Source organism: Prionailurus bengalensis, chromosome A2 (genome assembly GCF_016509475.1).
Source record: "Prionailurus bengalensis isolate Pbe53 chromosome A2, Fcat_Pben_1.1_paternal_pri, whole genome shotgun sequence".
Taxonomy (NCBI): Eukaryota; Metazoa; Chordata; class Mammalia; order Carnivora; family Felidae; genus Prionailurus; species Prionailurus bengalensis.
The window spans coordinates 4,062,461-4,082,243 of record NC_057348.1 but is presented as its reverse complement, the minus strand read 5'-3'; the positions used below and the strand labels follow the sequence as shown (position 1 = coordinate 4,082,243).

Here is a 19,783-nt window from a genome sequence, read left to right as displayed (position 1 = left end):
TTCACAGGAAGTTGCAGAAATAGTACAGAGGTCCTGGGTGCCCTTCCCCCAGCTTTCCCTAGTGACTTCTTTTGTGTCACTGTGGCACAGTAGCGAAGCCAGGACGGTGACATTGGTATCCGGCATGTATGTGCCTACGTAGTGCTAGGACTTTTCTGTTACTGGTGTGGACCGCTGTGAGCACCGCCATCAAGATACAGGACTAGCCCGTCACCACAGAGATCCCCTGCCTGTCACACTCCCGCCACCAGCCCACCTCCAGCCCTGGGAACACCGGTTGTCTGTTTCCCATCTCTGGAATGTTGTTGTTCTGAGAACATGTACAGATGGAGTCGTGCAGCACGTGACCACAGCATGGTGACCTTGAGAGCCATCCGGGGTGCACAGGTGTTGTCCTTTCTCTTTAGGAAGCCGTGATCGTTTTAACCAGGCTCTTGGTTACGGATACTTGGTTGTCTCTCGTCCCCTGCTGAGAACTGCTGTGGTGGGACATTTGTGTGCACACCCCTTGGCATACTGTGGGTTTCTAGGTGCAGAGGGACACGGATGTCATTCTTTGGGATGGGTGTTAGCAGAGTGCCCTTCCGAAAGGCAGCAGGATACTACAGTCCGTGGCTGTGTCCGGTGCCCTGGCCGCTAGTAAGTGGGAGGTGGTGAGCCCAGGGCTCTGACCCTGAGACCCCGGTGCTGCGCTGGCCTCGGCACGAGGTTGCACCCTCACCTGGACACTTAGGGTGTCTGTCCCCCTGCCTTCTACCTACAGTGTGTGTGATCAGACTCCAGTCACTTTGCCCGTCTCCTCGACAAAAGTGGGTCATTGTGGTGTTTTGGGTTATGGATCTTTCTGTGATGAGATGGTCCTCTCTTTTTTTTTGTTTTTTTTGGTAAAATTTCTGTTCAAAACTTCTGCCTGTCTTTCTCCCACCACCCACGAGGTAATTAAGAAAGTAAGCTAAGGAAATTTTTTTTAAATGTCTCCCAGGCCCATTCTCTAGAGACTCTGAGGCTGTGGGTCAGCAGGTAGCCCTGCGTTCTGAGCTATAAAAGCTTCCCGGGAGAGTGATCGTGGGCAGCTTGGGTGTCGTGGCCCCTGAAGGCCTCAGGCAGGAATAGGAGTCAGTAGTTAAGGTTTCGTGCCCTGTCCTGGAAATGAGAGTGGCACAGAAGTTGCCCGTTAATGCTCTGGAGCTGATGAGGAGCGCTCTTTTACGTTAAGCATCTTTGACCTGTTCTGTTCGAAGGCTGCCTGCCTGAGGCCCGAGTCAGCGGCTGAGAAGTGTGGTCCGTCATGCAGCTGTGCATCCAGCATGCACGCGCCCCGTGGCTCTGTGAGGCCTTGTTCTAGACTACACGTAGTCCTGGGCTCTGCCGCACTAAAGAAACCTGCCTGTAGGTTTTGTGGGGTGTCATCCCCCCTTTCCCTTCCATGACGCCCTTTGTTGGCAGGGCCTTCCCGGAAACCACGTGGGACAGAAGAATTTTTGTCTACCCTAGATACGCAAATGTAACTTTCACTGTGCGTCTGTTGGCATTTTTCTGGTGTTAACCGGCCAATTTTGGTAAACAGAGCTCCAAGAGTCAGGATCGCAAATCGGAAAGCAAGGAGAAGAGAGACATCTTGTCATTTGATAAAATCAAAGAGCAAAGGGAGCGTGAACGCCAGAGGCAGCGGGAACGGGAGATCCGAGAGACGGAGAGGCGGCGGTGAGTGGGTCCTGGCAGGCTGGCCGGTTGGTGGGCTCCCCTGGGGGTGCTCGGCCTTTCTCCCTGAGCGGGTCTCCTGCCCGCCCAGGCTTGATGACTGCCTCGTGTGTCCCCAGAGACGGAAGGGCCAGGGTGGCGAGGGCCGGCGGTCAGCCTCGGCACGGCCATCGTCAGAGCTGGAGTCTGTCTAGCAGCACCTCTCCTGGCCCCTGGTGGGCCCCGGCACGTGGAGTGAGCTCATCCACGCGTGGCTTTGGTGGGAGGGTCTCCAGTGTTGAGGTCTCAGTCTTCACTGCCAAACCGCACGTAGATAAGATCCAAAGTGCAGCCAAGGGATGTGGTGCTTTTGTTAGAGGTGTTACTCAGAGGAGTAGCGTTCTCAGGCGGCCTCGGTCCCACGAGATGTTCTTTGCCACGCACACCTTTTTTTGTTGAGACAGTTTATGGAAGTAGGCCTGCCGTTCCCAGTTTCGCCTTCTGCCGTTTTCCGTCCATAGCTCCCTTGTCGTTTTCCTTCACGTGCTGCTCGGCAGAACGAAAGCCTCACGCCTCACGCCTCACGCCTCACACCATGGTATTAGGAGGACTTGTCTGAGTGAAAGCGGGTCGTGTAGAAACTGCTCCGTCCCGAGTAGTGTGGTTCTGGTCTCTCTGCATATGTAGCTTTAGAAAGCAGAAGCACCATTCAGACGTCTTTTTGTTTCCGACTGGCTCCCAACGGCTTTGGAGCCTTTCCAGTCACTGAGGGCGGGCACGAGGAGTGACAGCGACTCCTTTCTGGGATGCAGAGGGGGTGTACCCTGTCCCTGTCTCCCCCTGTTCCTGCTCCCCCACCCCCACCCCCCCCACCCCCCCAGCTCCCAGGATGCAGGGACCGGTGAGGAGACCTGGTGCCGGGCCGCATAGCATCGGCCCCCTTTGCTCATGCCTAGCCTTCTCCTGGCCCCACAGTCCCCCAGGTCTGCTCAGAGGCTGTTTCGGGGCATCGCTCAGTTACTTGTTCCTCCAGGGTTTTCTGTGTGCACGGCGGCTTTCGTAGTAGCAGTTCTCCTCCGCTTTTCTTACTCTTCTCCCTTTATTTAAAAAAAAAAATTTTTTTATGTTTATTTTTGAGACAGAGGGAGACAGAGCATGAGTGGGGGAGGGGCATAGACAGAGACACAGAATGTGAAACAGGCTCCCGGCTCTGATTTGTCAGCACAGAGCCCGACGCAGGGCTCGAACCCACGAACTGTGAGATCATGACCTGAGCCGAAGTCGGACACTTAACCCACTGAGCCCCCCGGGCGCCCCACTCTTCTCCCTTTAATGTGTGGCTTAGTCCTCCTGGCCTGGACGCCGGGCTGGGTCTCTTCGCCCCCTCCCTGCCTGCGCACCCTTGGCTTTGCTTTTGTGAGAAGGGAGAGTCCGGAGGTTGGGGTTCGTGGCCCAGCCCGGCGCGCGGTCACGGGTGTGTGCGCGGGGACGTCAGGGCGGCCTTGCGTGTGTGTCCCCGCAGAGAGCGTGAGCAGCGTGAGCGGGAGCAGCGCCTGGAGGCCTTCCACGAGCGGAAGGAGAAGGCGCGCCTGCAGCGGGAGCGCCTGCAGCTGGAGTGCCAGCGGCAGCGCCTGGAGCGCGAGCGCATGGAGCGGGAGCGGCTGGAGCGCGAGCGCATGCGCGTGGAGCGCGAGCGCCGCAAGGAGCAGGAGCGCATCCACCGGGAGCGCGAGGAGCTGCGGCGCCAGCAGGAGCAGCTGCGCTACGAGCAGGAGCGGCGGCCGGTGCTGCGGAGGCCCTACGACGACGGCCGGTGAGGACCCGGCCTCGGCTGCCCCCCTGCCCTGGAAAGTCGGGGCGCCTCTCCCACCGGATCCGGTGCCTCTGGACGCCGTCGCGGGGCTCTGCGGTGTTTGCCTGAGTTGCTCGCGACGTCTTGACGGTGGCCGCTTGCCGAAGGGGTCGCCGTGCTGTGGCTTAGCAGGGCCTCCCGTTGCATCCACACTGCGGTTCCCGGTGGGGCGGTGGGTAGGCCCGCGCTCGCCGCGGCCACCGGTCGGCCAGGGATGGGGAGAGGCACCGGGCTGCACTCGGAAGAAGAAATTGCCTTCCCGTTCGCAAAGTAGGTTTATTGGCCTCCAGCTCCTCTGAGCTTCTTAATTGACGGTCACCCATCACCCCACCACCCACGAGCCTAGTTTTCTGGTAAAAAATCAGGAGGAAGATAATTGGATGCCATCCTGAGCCGTATGCAGTTCACCGTCACCCGATCTAATTCCCTTTGCTTTTGCAAAAAAAACTCAGAGGGAGGTTCAGGTTACCATAGAAGACAGGAAGGTGAAAATGTGACAACTCAGAATGCCATTCCAGAAGAATCAAATATTTCATTTCACTTGCATCTGAGCTCACGCGGGGATCAAGGTATTAACAGCCTTGTGATACAATTAGCTCCCAGCAGCCCTCCTTTCAGGACTGTCAGATGAGAATGCTGGCATGCCTCTTGGCAGTTTGGGGGATTTTAATTTATCAAATCAAAGCGATAATGATTGAATGTTTAGAGATTAGCCCTGCAGGACATTTTAAATGATACCGGGTCTGGAGAGCGCTCCTCTCCCCACCTCCACCCCCTTCCCTATTTCCCTCGTTCTCGCTCATAAATGCAATTCATATCCTTTTAAAAACAAAAAACAGGCGAGATGATGCTTATTGGCCGGAAGGAAAGCGTGTGGCCATGGAGGACAGGTACCGCCCAGACTTCCCTCGGCCCGATCACCGCTTCCACGACTTTGACCATCGAGACCGGGCCCAGTACCAGGACCACGTGGCTGACAGGTCAGCACCCACCGTCTCCCGAAGCCACGGACACAGCCAACCGAGCCCGATGCAGGGATGGGTCTCTGTTCATTCTCTGATGTCTCATTTATTTGTGAGGCTCCTGCTGGCTGGCTGACCGGCTGCACGTGGGATTTAGAAGCACAGGCCTTGAGCAGGATGTTGGACTCGGGGCTCACTTAGGGTGTCCTCAGCTTGTATGGTGGGAAGGCCCTCCACTCCTTTCACTCGTTGCCCCCTTCACGGGTCGGGGGCTTGGGGCGATTCCTATGTCTCAGCGCCCCACGGCCCACTCTCTGGGCCTCACGGCTCCCCGGGGCTCTCGCCCAGCCTCTGCTCCTCCGCCTTGTCCCTCCTTGTTTTTATGGTGAGGATGCTGTTTACAGAAGTTTCCAGAAAGGCACCTGAGTCTGTGCAGGCAGGGCAGGCCGGCGTCCACATCCATGGGGTTCCCTGACTGACATGGGCTCCTGGGTTGGCATACTAAGAACTGATCGGACAACGTGGGAGAGTGTTTACTAGGCTGGCTGTGTCTGAGAAGATTTTTTTTTTTTTTTTTTTTTTTTAGCTGGTTCCTTTGTCAGTGTCTTCTTAAATGAGAAATATATATATATATAGTTTATTAGAAAGGCAGCCCTCGATTTTCTAGTTTAAGAATTCTCTCTCTGGGGTTCTCATCATGGTCCCCTGGGTCGCATATCCCTGAACCATTTCTCCGTTCATTAGCTCTTCCGTAAGGGAAGGGAGAGCAGCGGGGAGATGGGCTGAGAAGCCACTCATTTAATGAATCATGCCTGGAGTTGGTTTGAGAATCCTGTGAAATCATGTGTACTGACTGGGTCAAACCAGAGGTTAGGGATCCTCTAAAGGCTTCTTGTTAGACCCTAGATTTTGTCACCAGTCCAGATATATTAGTCTTTGGCTTCGTGGTGTGGGCCTCTGTTTCTGAGATCCCTCCAAGGGACTTTAGTTCAGTAAAATTTTTATTCCCACCTTCTTAGGATCCAGCTTCACTCCTACTCCCTGGAAGAAGGCTTTAGATGTAAGCCAGCTTTTTTTCACAGGCCAGCATATTACAGTTCTTACTTGGTGAAATAGAATAAGTACCCCAATTGTGGAAAACTCTTGTGTGTGGCCTGCCGAAATGTTGTCTAGTGCCATCAGCAGCTGTTGGAATGAGATGTTTCCCTTTTGCAGGAGGGAAGGTTCAAGGTCAGTGATGGGAGAGCGAGATGGGCAAGTAAGTAAAACCCGACCCCAAGCCTGGGGGCACCCTGCTTTTGTGTTGGGGTGGGCGAGGGTGAATTGTTTTCTGATTACGGAGTTCTACGTGTGTTTCCAGTACGTAGGGTTTGTTTTTGTTCAGTTGGCTCTAGTAGATCGCAAGCACCTCTGGGTTGTCCACTTGCTTAGAGTGTCTTTGAGTCTCAGTATTGTGAGCTGCCCCACAATATCCCAAATGGGGGAGGCGTTTTGCCTGTGTTGGGGCGGGGGGGGGGGGTTCCTGTGTCCCTGGTAATCTGCAGGTGCCCTGTGAGGGATGCTCAGAGAAAAGGGGGGCTCTCCAAGAGAGAGGTAGGGGATGGGCATCAGAATCATGCCTTTTTAAAATACTGGGGTGTTTTCTGAGGGAACATCATGCGATTATGTCTCCCTACAAAGACGTGCTGGGTTTTTGAGCACAGGATTGGTTGGCCGGGGGCACGGAGTGGCTCCCGTCCTCAGCACCTGCCTCCAGCGTCACATAGACAGGCCTCCGCTGCCTCCATAGAATGGTGCGCACAGGGGTTTGAGGGCACTGCCTGTCCCGGGGTGTGGGAGGGACGCTCCTGGCATCAGCAAGAAGGCAGTGTCCTGATTCTTCTGGGGAGGACTAAGTGACCCTCTCAGAGGACCCTTCAGCAGAGCCATCAAGTGCCATCAAGTGCAGGGCTCTCCGGGCTCACAGGGCCAGAGAGGCCTCCGCTGGCACTTTATGTGGTGCCAGAGATGGAGCTCTAGGGGTACCCAAGAGTTCTCGAGCAAGGAGGGGATCGGGAAGCAGAGGGCCCACCAGGAGCTTCTGTGGTGAGGTGTGAGGTCTGGAAGGGGCCCGGACAGGTCCCCTTGGGGCCACACCCCGGCCGGCTGCAGCAGGATCTGCAGGTTCACAGGCCCGTCCAAGAATGGCATGGTCAGGGTGCCCTGTCCCTCTTGTGCCTTCCAGCACTACTCAGATGAACGCCACGGCCACGGAGGACCACCAGAGCGCCATAGCCGAGACTCCCGAGACGGCTGGGGGGGCTACGGCTCTGACAAGAGGATGAGCGAGGGCCGGGGGCCGCCGCCCCCACCCAGGTAAGCAGCGGGCAGCTCTGGGGGTCCCTGTCTGCTGAGGGACACCGCCCTGGATCCTTTCGTAGACTTGCCCCAGGACATCCCCGCCCCTGTCCCCCAGGGGCCTGTAGGTGTTTTTAAGGCAGGTCTTTGCATGTCAGAAGGTTCTGCCTCATCTCGAGGTGGGTTTTCAGGGGTTGAGCGAAGGGTGCACCACTCCGGTAGAGGAACGATGAAAAGTCTTCTTCCCCAGGTGACCCGTTGAGCTCTCGGTCCTTGAATGCCATTTTGTCCGTTTTGCCTTAAATATCCGTGGGAAATGTAACCGGGGAGCTCCTCTGCAGACAAGAGGGGACACTGAGCACCGTCACTGTAGGGCTGGGTGGCCATCACCCAGCATGAGGCAGTCTCGCCTTCACCCTCGAGGACAGATGTTGGGGGCTCTGATGGGCTCCTCGCCCGCGGCTCTGTGCACTGGCCGGCCTGGCAGCTGGTACTCTGACCATTCCAGACTCAGCCTGAGTCTGGGAAGCTTTCCTGGACACGCCTGGTGGCCGCTGGTGGCCGCACATCGGACTTATGTTTTGGTTTGAATCACTTGGACTTTCTGTCTGAAACTTTTTTTTTTTCTTAAACAGCTCTTTTGAGCTTTACTCACGTGCCATATGGTTCATCCATTTGAAGTGTGCGATTTGATGTTTTTTAATGTATTCAAGAGTTGTACGCTCATCACCACAGTCCACCCCCAAGGGAAGCTCCATTAGCAGTCACTCCCCGGTCCCTCCCCACCCCGCAGCCCCTGCACCCCGATCCACCATCTGTCTCTGGGTTGGCCTGTTGTGGGCGTTTCACACAAGTGAAATCACGTGTCACGGCCTTTTGTGTCCCGCTTCTTTCAGCACAGTGTTTTCAAGGTCCGGTCACACGGTCACCTGGGTCAGAGCCGTATTCCTTCTTGGGGTTTAGTAACAGGCCACATGTGGAGAGACCACGTTTTGCGTCTCCCGCTCATGAGCTGCTGGCCATTGGGGTGGTTTCACCTTGGGGCTGTCAGAGGATCCTGCTGCTAAGCATATTCGTGCGCGGGTCTTCCCGTGAACGTGTTTCCCGTTCCCCTGGGGTAGATGACCAGGGGTGGACTCGCTGGGTCCCGGGGTCAGCCTGCCGCACTGTTGTCCGTTCTCACCGGCCACGTGTGAGGATCGCTGTCTCCACGTCCTCCGAAGCGCCCAGCGTCTGTCCCTTTGCCACCGGCCAACCCAGCGGGTCGCGTGGAGGTCTCACGTCCATGCACGTGGCTGCGCCGAGCTGCTCCGGGTGCTTACTGGCCACGTGGGTCTCCGTGGGGGCGTGTCCGTCCTCACGCTTCGCCGTTGTCTCTCAGAAACGCGTGACATCGGGCAGGATCGGCCATGCCACGGCCTCCCCTTGCAGGCACGTGGGACACTCTCCGGTCGGCTTTTTGTTTTGACACAGGGCTGGACGTGACTGGGCGGAGCATCAGGAGCGCGTGTGGCCGGGTTCGGTGGACGCAGGCACGGCGGGCCGGGAGCACGCGCGGTGGCAAGGTACAGGCTGACCTGTGCCCAGGAGTAGAAGGAGGGTTCCCAGAACGCTCCCTGGGGACTGGTCCCTCCAGCGGTTGCAGAGGCTTCCAGGCGCTTCTAAGAAGGGAGTGTGTGCAAAGTCTTTCTTTTCTTCCAGGTGGTGAGAGGGGCCTCTCTGGGCCCTCGGGGCCAGGACACATGGCAAATCGGGGCGGGATGTCGGGGTAAGGAGTTTTGCGCTCAGATAAAATTGATTTGTTCCCACTCCTCATTTCCTCTCCCTTCTTTGCACGTTTGGTCAGTTTGCCGGGTTGAATGTTTTGAAAACAAACCCGAAAAGCAGCTCTTGGCAGCTTATGCAAGTCGCACCGGACACTTACCCGGAGCTCAGTCTGTGATTCTGATTTCCCTCACCTGGAAGAGCCAACGGGCCGTAAAGGCTGCACAGCCATGCGCTGCGCCACAGAACGGTGAGAGCGGCAAGCACTTCAAGGGGACAAACGTGTGCCTTTGTTCCTAGGCGAGGCGGCTTTGCACAAGGCGGGCATTCCCAGGGTCACATGGTGCCCGGTGGCGGACTGGAAGGTGGACTGGCCGGCCAGGACCGGGGCAGCAGAGTTCCGCACCCCCACCCCCACCCCCACCCGTATCCCCACTTCACCCGCCGCTACTAAACCCCACTCCGAGTTTCCAGGTAGGCAGATGCACTGTTGAATCTCAGCCAGAGTTACCTTGAACTTGTGGAATCTTTTAAGAAACAAAAAGCAAATCCTGCCACCATGTTGTAGCTCAATACAATGTGAATTCACTTTTTTTTTTTTTTTTTAATAAACGTGATCTCTGCCATTTTTAAGACAAGATTTCTGTTAATAAGGCATTCCATTTTCCATTAATAAAAGTTTACGGTTCGCACCGGTGTGTGTCGCAGTGATTGCGGGACAGAGAACACTTCCGACCTCAGCGGCACCAATGTGTGTGTAGAGGCTCCCGTACCCAGTTCTCCTGGCCTCCCCGGGGAGTGGGACGTCCATCGCCCCTCCTTACAGATGAGGAAACGGGTGTGGGCCACCTGCCCAAGGTCCTAGAGCTTGTAGGAGGCGGCAGGGCTGGGATCAGAATCAGGATTTCTTTTTATTTTGTAAATGTTCATTTATTTTTGAGACCGAGGGAGACAGGGCATGAGTGGGGGGAAGGAGCATAAAGAGGGAGGCACAGAATGGGAAGCAGGCTCCGATATGTTGGCCCAGAGCCCGACGTGGGGCTCGAACTCACTGTGCAATCGGGACCTGCCTGAGCCGAAGTCGGACATTTAACTTGAGGCACCCAGGTGCCCCAGAATTAGGATTTCTTAATGGCAAGGGTGGGGGAGGGTGCATCGTGGGGCCTACAGACCAGTCGCTTCACCCCTCGAGCTGGTGTGCCTGGGGTGGGGGGCGTCCAGTGATGGTGTGCGGGGTTGGGGTCTGGCTGAGGGCAGTCCCTGCATTTAATACGTAATTTCGTTATTTGTTACTGTAAACAATTCTAATTTTCTTCGTTAAAGCCTGCCAGACAAGGCCTCTGGCCAGCTGTAAGTGCCGTACATGAGTCCTCTGATCCAGGCCCCTCCTGTGTGACTCCACAGGAAGAGTTTCTACCAGAGAACAGCTGAGCCCATGCCAGCCGAGAGCATAGGTGACCCCGGGCACGCTGGGGCATCCAAGGGACCTGTGCCGGGGGGCGGGGAGGGGGTCTGGGGGTAAGCCGGAGGGCCTGCTTCCCACAAATCCTGGCCGTGATCCGGCGTGGTGAGAGTTAACCTCAGTGCCGCCTGCTGGGAACCTGGATTCCCTTCGTAACTAGGACAGCCACCCCACAGGCTACTGAACAATCACCAGTTCTCCCGGAGTAGCCTGTGTTCCCGCTGGGGTGTTTAGTTTTAAAAAAGCGATCTGAAAATCTGCCCAGCTTGCCGCGGAATCTAGACCGTTAAAGGCAGGTCAGCGCTGGCCTTTGGCGTCCTGCTCGTCTGAATTGCGGCAAGTAAATACCTCGTGGCTCCCCCCACCACGGGGGCCCTCGGAATCGTTTTCCAATGACAGGTGGGCACGATGCTGTCTCCGCGTCACCTCCTGCATGGGGCCCCGTCTCCTCTGCAAGTCAGAGTCTAGAAACGGGTCTGAGCTTCCCATGTTGGGTGATCAAAGCCATACCCAGCCTGGGGGTGTGGGTGAGACCCGTTTTGAGATCTTGTCACCTGGCTGCAGTTGGGCGACCGCCCTTCAGGGGGAAAGGGTGACCGAGGGTGTGACCCGTGGCCCTCAGGCGGGGCACCGCTGCCGAGCTGCCCCAGGGGAGCCTCGGAGAGCCGCGGGGGCAAGAACAGCCCCTTCCTAGTCAGCCGAGCCTGCAGCCTGGGTCTGGCTTACGTGGATATGCAGCGTTTGCTAGGCCTGCGGGAACACAGTGCCGCAAACGGGGTGCTTTGAGACCAGTCTATTCTCTCTATTCCGGTTCTGGAGGCCGGAAGTCCCCGTGTCGTCTGGGCCGGTTCCTTACGAGGCTGAGAGAGAGTCCGTTCCGTACGCTCGCCCAGCTCTTGGGGGGTCGCTGACCATCTTCGGCGTCCCTTGGCTTTGTCGACACGTCACCCTGAACTCCGCCTCCGCCGTCGGCCTCCCTGTGCGCATGTCCTTGGCCAAATTGCCCCTTGCTGTGCGCACGCTGGTCACGTGGGTTGGGGCCCACCCGAATGCCCTCATTTTAACTCCATCACTCACATAAGGGCTTTGTCCCCAAATACAGTCGCGTTCTGAGGCCCTGGAGGCCGGCGTTTCAGCACAGCAACGGGGCTGGCAGAGTTTACCCCCCCTAAGTGCTCCTCACGGTTTTCATACATACACATCTTCCCAGGATGCAACTTCCTTTTTTTTTAGTTTATTTGCTTCCAGAGAGCACAAGCCGGGGAGGGGCAGAGAGAGAATCCCAAGCAGGCTCCGCACTGGCAACACAGAGCCCAACTTGGGGCTTGATCTCACGAACCCTGAGATCATGACCTGAGCTGAAATCAAGAGTCGAGCACTTAAACCTACCGAGCCGCCCAGGCGTCCCTTCTGGGACGTGACTTCTGGGCAAGTGGAGCGTTGCTCAACACTTGAGTCCAGGACCTTCCCAAGAGTTCCCCATTTCTGTGACCAGAGCTGCTGGGGCTGCTGGAGTCTAAATGCCTCCCAGCCGCCTCCATCCAGGATCGGAGCTGTGCGCGCGCGTGCAACTTGAACACCGGGTCACGTTCGCACTATAACTGGGCCCTGCCCCTGAGCAGTGATAGTCTCTTCTCCTTTCTTCTGTTTGTGTCTGAAATGCATCGTATTTTTTTCTTTTTTTCTTTTTTAATTTTTTTTTTAACCTTTATTTATTTTTGAGACAGAGAGAGACAGAGCATGAACGGGGGAGGGTTAGAGAGAGAGGGAGACACAGAATCTGAAACAGGCTCCAGACTCCGAGCTGTCGCCACAGAGCCCGACGCGGGGCTCGAACTCACGGACCGTGAGATCGCGACCTGAGCCGAAGTCGGCCGCCCAACCGACTGAGCCAGCCAGGCGCCCCAAGCATCGTATTTTTTTCTAATTGTAGTTGGGTTCTATTAGGTCTGATTTTTATGTCAGGAGACAAGGGAGGTGGAACCAGGAGTGTGTTCTAGAAGGGGCCTGCTAGTGGGCACGGGGATCGTTTGCACTTTCGTCTCCTGTGAACATTGCTTACGGTGAAGGCCAGAGCACGTGTATTTGCTCGCGCACGTTTCCCATTCTGGGTAGGTGCCTAGGCATGGGATTGCTGGCTCCTATGGTAATTCTGTGTTTAACTTTGGAGGAACCACCTGTTCTCCACGATGTGGAAAAGTTGCGCCTTTTCCACGTCACCAACACGGGTTTTCTGGGGTTTATGACAGTCGTGTGCGGTGGAAAGGATAAACTGTGTCCATCCACGCACTGAACTGCCACCACGTGGACGGCCCTGGAGGTCACTGTGCACAGGGACAGGAGCCAGACACAGAAGGACACATCCCGCGTGACCCCACACACAGGGGGTCCCCAGAGGAGTCCCGTCCGCAAAGGCAGAGAGTAGATGGTGGGAGCCGGGGGGGGGGGGGGCGGGGAGTCAGTGCTTCATGGCGACAGAGTCTCAGTTTGGGGAGATGGAACGTTCTGGACACGGCTGGTGGGGGTGGCTGCACGACAGTGTGAATGTGCTTGGTGCTGCTGACCTGTGCACTTAGAAATGGTTACATTTTATGTGTATTTTATCACAATTTAAAAAATGTTGAGAGAGAGACCCCGAGCGCGAGCAGGGGAGGGTCAGAGAGAGAGGGAGACACAGAATCCAAAGCAGGCTCCAGGCTCCGAGCTGTCCGCACAGAGCCCGACGCGGGGCTCGAACCCACGAACCACGAGATCATGACCTGAGCCGAAGTCAGACACTTGACCGACTGAGCCGCCCAGGGCCACTAAAAGTATTTTTTGAAGATGGGGGTTCTGTGGGTTACCATTGGAGCAGGAAGCACTGGGTGTGGAGGCCAGGAGGGCGGGCTCAGGATCCACCCCATCTGCCTTGTCTTCCCGCAGGGAGTTCACGGTCCCTCTGCTTTGGCCTCCTTACCTGGAAGAAGAAAACAATAGTAGTATTTACCATAAAGAGTCTTTGTGAAGATTAAGTTAGTCAAATGCGTGAAAAACTCAGAATTGTTGCTGGCATACAGTAAGTGCTTAATGCTGACAGGCACTGGGAGGCCCTTCAGGAAAAGGTCCTGGGGTGCTTGCTCGTGCTGTTCAGAGAACCTGGAAGAAGTTTTGAGGCCTGGAGAGAAGGAAGAAAGAGATTATCAGCTCCCCAAATAAAACCCAAATCAGAATTCATACCTTATCAAATGTCTCCACGTCTACAAAAATGTGTCAACCTCATCAACTGCTAAATTTTGTACTCATACAGGTTTCATTACATTTCAAAACAGTTGCTAGGTGAAATTTTCTCACTTTGCAGGAATTCCCAAGCCTGCATGATGATTGCCAGTCTTAAATTGTGTGTGTTACTTCTAGTCAAAAAAAAATCTCAAACACAAAGTTATAAAAAGCCCTTTGGGTTTTAAAAAAAAAAATACGGACACAAAAGCCGCCAGCTAGTGGGGACAGAGTGCCCCTAAAGCGATTTGCCGGAGGGGCGCCTGGGGGGCTGGGTCAGTGAATCGTCCGACTCCGGCTCAGGCCATGATCTCAACGGTTCGTGGGTTCCAGCCCCGCGTCGGGCTCTGTGCTGACAGCTCGGAGCCTGGAACCTGCTTCAGATTCTGTGTCTTCCTCTCTCTGTGCCCCTCCCCCACTCACGCTCTGTTTCTCTCTCAAAAATAAACATTGAAAAAATTTTCAAAAAATAAAGCGGCTTTCTGGGGGTGAGGGGTGGGGCCTCCACCAATACTCCTGGTGGCGTGCCCCCCCATCTCCCCCCCTCCCTGGCCCCTACTCCCACCAGGTAAGATCCCCCCCTCTTGAGTCATATGGTCACAGGATGGTGAGTCATGGTTTGAATCTGGGCTGTCACTTTGTCAGGTGGGTCCACAGCTCAGCTCCGCCTTTGGAGCTGTGTGTCCTTGGGAAAGTGACTCACCCCTTCTGGAGCCCACTGCTTTCCCGTGTCTCAAAGGGGTGTGTGCTGCCTTCATCCGGGCAGGATTTGATGGATGGCCACAGCAGGCCCACCCCACCCCGGGTGCTGGCCGCCTCCTTTGCTCGCTGGGGCGCCGGGTTCTCAGCAACGGTGATCTCCTCCTGTCCCCAGAGTGCTGTGCTCATTTTGGGATTGGAGCGTTTCACACAATACTTGCAGGATAACTGGGTGTGTGCGTTTTCCTGCGGCTGCCCTAACAAATTACGACAAACTCAGTGACTCGAAACAGCACCAACTCATCATCCCCCGGTTTTGGAGGCCAGAAGCCCCACACTTCAGGGTGGGCAGGGCCGGTTCCTTGGGGAGGCTGCGGCACAGGAACAGGTGCCCTGGGTTTCCAGGTCCCCCTCCCGTGCCCTGTCCCCGCCCCTCACCCATCCGCAGAGCCTTGCCGGAGTCCCTTCTCTGACCACAGGCAGGGAAGAGCCTCCAAGTTTAAGGGTTCGTGTCATCAGATTGGAGCCCCCTGGGAATCCAGGACCTCCTCGCAGCCGGACAGCACCCACCCTGGGATGCGGGGGCCACGTACTGAGGTCACGTGGTGCTGAAGTGACAGTTCCTCCCTGCAGGCCGGACTCAGGGTGACTCGCTACTCTGTGTGTGCGCCTAACCTTTGGAGTTGACCTCAAGGGTAACTTCCGGCGTCCCTGATGCCATCGGGGCTGGAAGTGGCCCCCGCGAAGGTGAAAGCAGTGCTGAGGCCCCCAGATCACTCCCGGAAAGGCAGGTGACCGGGAGCAGCAGGATGGCCCGTGGCTGTTGGCTTGTTACTGGCTCCTTGTTGCCACCAGTGTCGCCTCCGGCAGCAGATCCTGGCCCAACGGGACCCCGTCCTGCTCCGCGGGAAGCTCTCAGGACAGGATCCAGTGAAGTGAGGGCCGTGCCGTGGCACTGGCCACGCCGACCGCCCCTTCCGACCTTGAAGGTCGGGGCTCAGATTCCACCCACCCCGAGGTCTCCCTTCCCACCTGGTCACTGTCACACCTGCCTGTCCTCATCGCGTTCTGTCCGCAGCCGGCACCAGAATGTCAACGTCCGCAGGCATGCGCTGTCTCGTTCTCAGCTGTGTCTCCAGCGGCAGGCGTTTCAAGACGTAGGTTCCATTGTGCTTCAGGGCTGACGAGGCCAGCAGATCAGCGGACGGCCGCCGCTGCAAAGGTGGCCTGGGGCAGCTGGCGTGGTCAGTGGTAGAGTGTGCGACTCATGATCTGGGGGTGGTGAGATCGAGCCCTCCGCGTTGGGTGCAGAGATTACTTTAAAAAAATAAATAGGGGTCGAGGCGCCTGGGTGGCTCAGTCAGTTGAGCGTCAGACTCCGGCTCAGGTCACGATCTCGCGGTCCGTGGGTTCGAGCCCTGCGTCGGGCTCTGTGCTGACAGCTCGGAGCCTGGAACCTGCTTCGGATTCTGTGTCTCCTTCTCTCTCTGACCCTCCCCTGCTCCTGCTCTGTCTCTCTCTGTCTCAAAAGTAAATAAAAACATTAAAAAAATGTTTTTAATACAAATTTTTTTTTTTTTTTTTTTTTTTTTTTTTAATAAATAGATAAGGGCACCTGGGTGGCTCAGTCGGTTAAGCACCTGACTTCAGCTCAGGTCATGATCTCACAGCTCGTGGGTTCGAGCCCCACATCGAGCTCTCTGCTGTCAGCACAGAATCTGCTTCAGATCCTCTGTCCCCGTCGGATGGCTCTGTTGCTACCCCACTCACTCTCAAAAATAAACATTAAATAAATAAATAAATACATACATACATAGAAAGGTCGTTACTCACTGATGCCACGGCAGGAGCAGGGGTGGGGGCGTGCGGGGCCACACGGGGAAGTGCCCGGGTCAGTCAGGCGGAGGGGGCGGGGGTTGGGGGGTGCAGGGGGGCACAGAGTGGACAAAGACTTTAGTGTGGTTTCGGCCAGCAGGAACAGTGAAGCCGGGTCAGCAGGCCCAGGACTGAGGGCTCTGGGGTGTAGGGAATGGCCTAGTTGTGTGGTCCTGGGCCCTGGGGTGATAGGGCAGGGGGACATTGGCCCTGAGTGGGACAGCCTCCAGAGGACAGAGTTGGGGCTTGGGCTCTGTGATGGTTAGTTTGCATGTGAGAGGCAGTCCAGGGTGGGTCGGTGGGTCGTTTGCTGTCTCGGAATTAGCTGGCCCTCGGGAGGGGCTGTGCCTCCAGGGTGAGTAAGGCCCCCAGTGTCAAAGCATCAAACAGCAGAAAATAAAGATACGGCCAATACACCTGGGCCATGGCAGACACACACTAAATGCTCATCAAGTCTCGGAGAGGAGGAAGAAAACTAGACAATAATCTTGTATTTTCAAGTTTTCCAAACGCTTGACCCCTTGTTTGGCCTGTGGGGTCTCTCAAGGGCTGGTGGCAAGTTCCCCCCGTTGAGTGCCTGATGGGGGCCCTCAAATCCTCACGTCTCAGTGGCGTCCTCAGGAAACAGCAGGTGGCAGTCTCCCCCGAGATTCAGAGGGGACGCTGCAAACGCGTTCGGACGGATGCAGTAAAGAGGCTGCCGTTTCTGTGAAGGGAGTCTAGCAAGAATTACCTGGGGCGGAGGCAGATGCCAGCTTCCCGTGCAGGTTCCCAGGCCCCAACTCAGAACTGCTGGTCTGATTCAGGCCTTCCTTCCAGTCGCCCCTGGGATCCTGACCATTGAGAAGCGCCGTGGTTTCCAGGGTATCCAGACGGTGGCCCTTGCCGGGGAGGGTTGGGTGATGAGACCAGGCCAGGCCGGAAGGTCAGACTCAACAGCTCTGCCCCTCGCCAGCTGGGTGACCTCAAGCCAGTTACCTGGAACCCCTCTGACTTGTGTCAGTGTAACAGGGGCTGCGTGATTTCTGAGGACCCAAGGAGGCGGGGCATTTACGCTGCTCAGTACTCCGCACACAGCAGGTGCTTCGCCTTTGATGGTCAAGAGTGGCCTTTGATTCTTCGAGAAGAGCTACACGTACACAAGGCCTTCCACCTCCTTGCCGGAAATACCTCCCCCTAAGGATTCAGTATGTCCTTCGGACTTGGGAGGGGATGCTGCTCAGTCTCCACTTCAACCCCGCCTGTCATCTCATGATGTGGCATTAGCCATTTGTAAAACCAGAGGCCCGGGTCTGGCCTCCCGATGCCGCGCACGGCGGGGTTAAGTGCTAGAAGCCTCTGGTGGCTTCTTGCGGCCCCACAGTCCTACCCACCTCACGGCAGCCAGCTGTGACGCTGCCTGGGCGTCCCACATACCCCGCCACGGAAACCTCGCGTTAGGCGCCTGCGGGAAGGCTCGTAAAAGGCACTGAAGCTTCCCCCGCCTAGATGCTGCTGGCCGCAGAGGACCAAATATTTACCGACTCGGCTGAAATGAAACCCAGCAGGGTAGATTTCACCAGTGGCCCAGAAAACGTCCCCTCACTCCCCATCCCGGGGAAACAGGGCGCAGAGCGGGAAGCCACCCACTCGGCCAGGGTCTCCCCAGCAAGGCAAGAAGAAACATCTGGGCTCGAAGGCACAGCCCTGAACCCTTCCCTCCTCTGTTTAGCAAACGCTTCCCGGACCCTTCCTGTGAGCCGGGCTCCGTGCCAGGGACACCGCCATGACCGTGACTGAGACAGACCTGCTTTCTGATGTTCAACAGATGGCTTCAAGCAGCGGGTGGGGTGAGGCCGGCTTCCTGGAGGAGGTGACCGGAAGGGCATCTGGGGAGGGAACAGAATGCGCAGAATCCCCCAGGGGGGAAAGGGTGTGGCACCTCAAAGGAATAGAGTGAAAAGCTTGGGGACCTTGGGGTCAGACTGGGCTCTGAAGCTTGGGCTGCCCAGGGAGCAGGCCCGTGGGCGATGGCGGGGGGGGGGGGGTCCATGGTGGGTTTTCGGCAGTTGAGACCCCTGTCCTCCTCGCAGGGTTCAAGGGTGACCATCACTGTCTCTCTAGGCCCTTCCTGGCTTAGGGCGTTCAAACCCTCATCGTCCCCGTGCCCCTCCCCGGCCAGCCCCAGGGAAAGCGTGAGCCAAGGTGGGTTCCTGCACCAGGCTCTGGCGGAGGCCGCAGATGCGGTCCCCTCCCCGGAGACCAGAACGGAGGCTGTGGGAGCGGCGGGCTGGCAAAGCTGACGAGGTTGGTCACCCCACCCCACCTGGACTGAGTCATGCTGGCAGCCCATGGGTGACAGGAAGGGCCAAGATGCCATCGGAGGACCGGGGACAGGAGATGCTGCTGATAAGAGGGGTGGGTAGGGAGGGGTCGTTGGAGGCACTCAGGCTCCTCTGAGGAGGAGGGCTGGGGCTCCAGAGGCAGGGGGAGGCACGGGGGGAGGGGAGGAAGAGGGAGCAAAAGACAGAGACTTACAGAGAAGGGAGACAGAGGCTGAGCGAGACACAGAGAGAAAGGGACACAGACTCAGAGACAAAGGCCCCCCCCCCCACGGGCCCAGAGACACCCACAGACCTGCAAAACTATGGAGTTGAGGGGGTGCCGTGCCCCCTGCCCCCCATGCCCACCGGGTGGCGCCCAAGAGCCGCGCTCTGTGCCCTCAGCTGGCCTGCCTGCCCCGCCTGCTCCTTTCTCTCCGCCAGCGCCAGGGGCGCCTGCACTGGTCCCCCACCCCCACCCCAGTCCGCCCCTGCCTTAGCGGGTGGCTCTGGGCCCCAGGGTGAAGGCACAGAGGTGGGGGCTGAAGCCAGGGCTGGGATCCAGGCTGTCCAGAGCCTCCCTAACCCGGCCAGGTCAGGCCAAGGCCCCGGCCTGCGTGTGTCTATCTTGGGGTGTGTGTTTGCATTGGTCCGGGGTATGTGTGCGTCTAAGTGTGTGTTTTCATGTGGGTGGGCGTGCGTGTATTTGTCTTGGGGTATGTACCTTGCAGGCCTCTTTGCCTCGAGGTGTGTGTGTGTCCCAGGGGCTGCGGTGTCTGTTTGTCTTGGGGCGGCGGGGGGGGGGGGGGGGGGGGGGGGGGGGGGGGGGGGGGGAGGTGACTATATGCAGCACGTTTCCACGACACCGGAAACCTGCCACGACCACTTCTGTTTGAGTCACCCAGGGAATCTGAGCGCTGAACCTAGGGACCATTTGCAGATGCTCCATGGGACCGCAGTCTCTCACAGGCCCCTAGAAGACACGCTTCCCAGAGAGCTAGGAACTCGTGTTCACACGCTGACTGAGTACGATTTCGGTTCTACTAAACCTAAGCACTTACTCTGTGCCAGGCCCTTGCTTGGACACTGCTTTCATGCCGGGGGCTCAGTTTCCTCATCTGTAAAATGGGCCTAAACATTAGCACCTAACGTAGAGCTTCGCTATGAAGCGACTGAGCTGAGTGTTTGTAAAGCTCTTTGGACACAGTCTGGCCCAGCCTATGGACTAGTAGGCGTCAGAAATCATCCCACTTATTCCTTAGAATGACAAGCACATCCATTAAGCTGTGGGGTCAGTGGGAGGCCCTGAAAATCCTCCCTGCCAATCCTAGGGATTCACTGGTTGTCTTTTATTTATTTTTAAAATTTTGTTTTTAACGTTTATTTATTACTTTTGAGAGACAAACAGAGCATGAGCAGGGGAGGGGTAGGGAGAGAGGGAGACACAGATTCCGAAGAAGGCTACTGGCTCTGAGCTGTCAGCACAGAGCCCGATGCAGGACTCGAACTCACGAACCGCGAGATCGTGACCTGAAGTCGGACGTTTAACCGACTGAGCCACCCAGGCGCCCCCACTGGTTGTCTTAAAAGACCTAAA

General features: G+C 56.9%; 1 protein-coding gene and 1 long non-coding RNA gene across 2 annotated transcripts in view; one reads left to right on the top strand and one right to left on the bottom strand.

Annotated features, from left to right (window-relative positions):
* SAFB2 (scaffold attachment factor B2) overlaps positions 1-9,287 on the top strand; it is a 33,197-nt gene extending 23,910 nt beyond the window's left edge. Inside the window, exons 14-21 of the mRNA XM_043586301.1 lie at positions 1,568-1,704; positions 3,203-3,493; positions 4,372-4,512; positions 5,710-5,752; positions 6,719-6,849; positions 8,305-8,396; positions 8,533-8,599; positions 8,896-9,287. Coding sequence (XP_043442236.1) covers positions 1,568-1,704; positions 3,203-3,493; positions 4,372-4,512; positions 5,710-5,752; positions 6,719-6,849; positions 8,305-8,396; positions 8,533-8,599; positions 8,896-9,049 — 1,056 coding nt within the window. The 3' untranslated portion in view covers positions 9,050-9,287. The remainder of the gene's footprint in view (positions 1-1,567; positions 1,705-3,202; positions 3,494-4,371; positions 4,513-5,709; positions 5,753-6,718; positions 6,850-8,304; positions 8,397-8,532; positions 8,600-8,895) is intronic.
* Positions 9,288-12,810: 3,523 nt separating this feature from the next.
* LOC122486757 lies at positions 12,811-14,491 on the bottom strand. The gene is made up of 3 exons (XR_006298222.1): positions 14,016-14,491; positions 13,112-13,211; positions 12,811-13,013 (listed from the first exon to the last, which is right to left on the bottom strand). It is a non-coding gene; the product is annotated as an uncharacterized LOC122486757 (long non-coding RNA).
* Between the last annotated feature and the right edge of the window lie 5,292 nt (positions 14,492-19,783).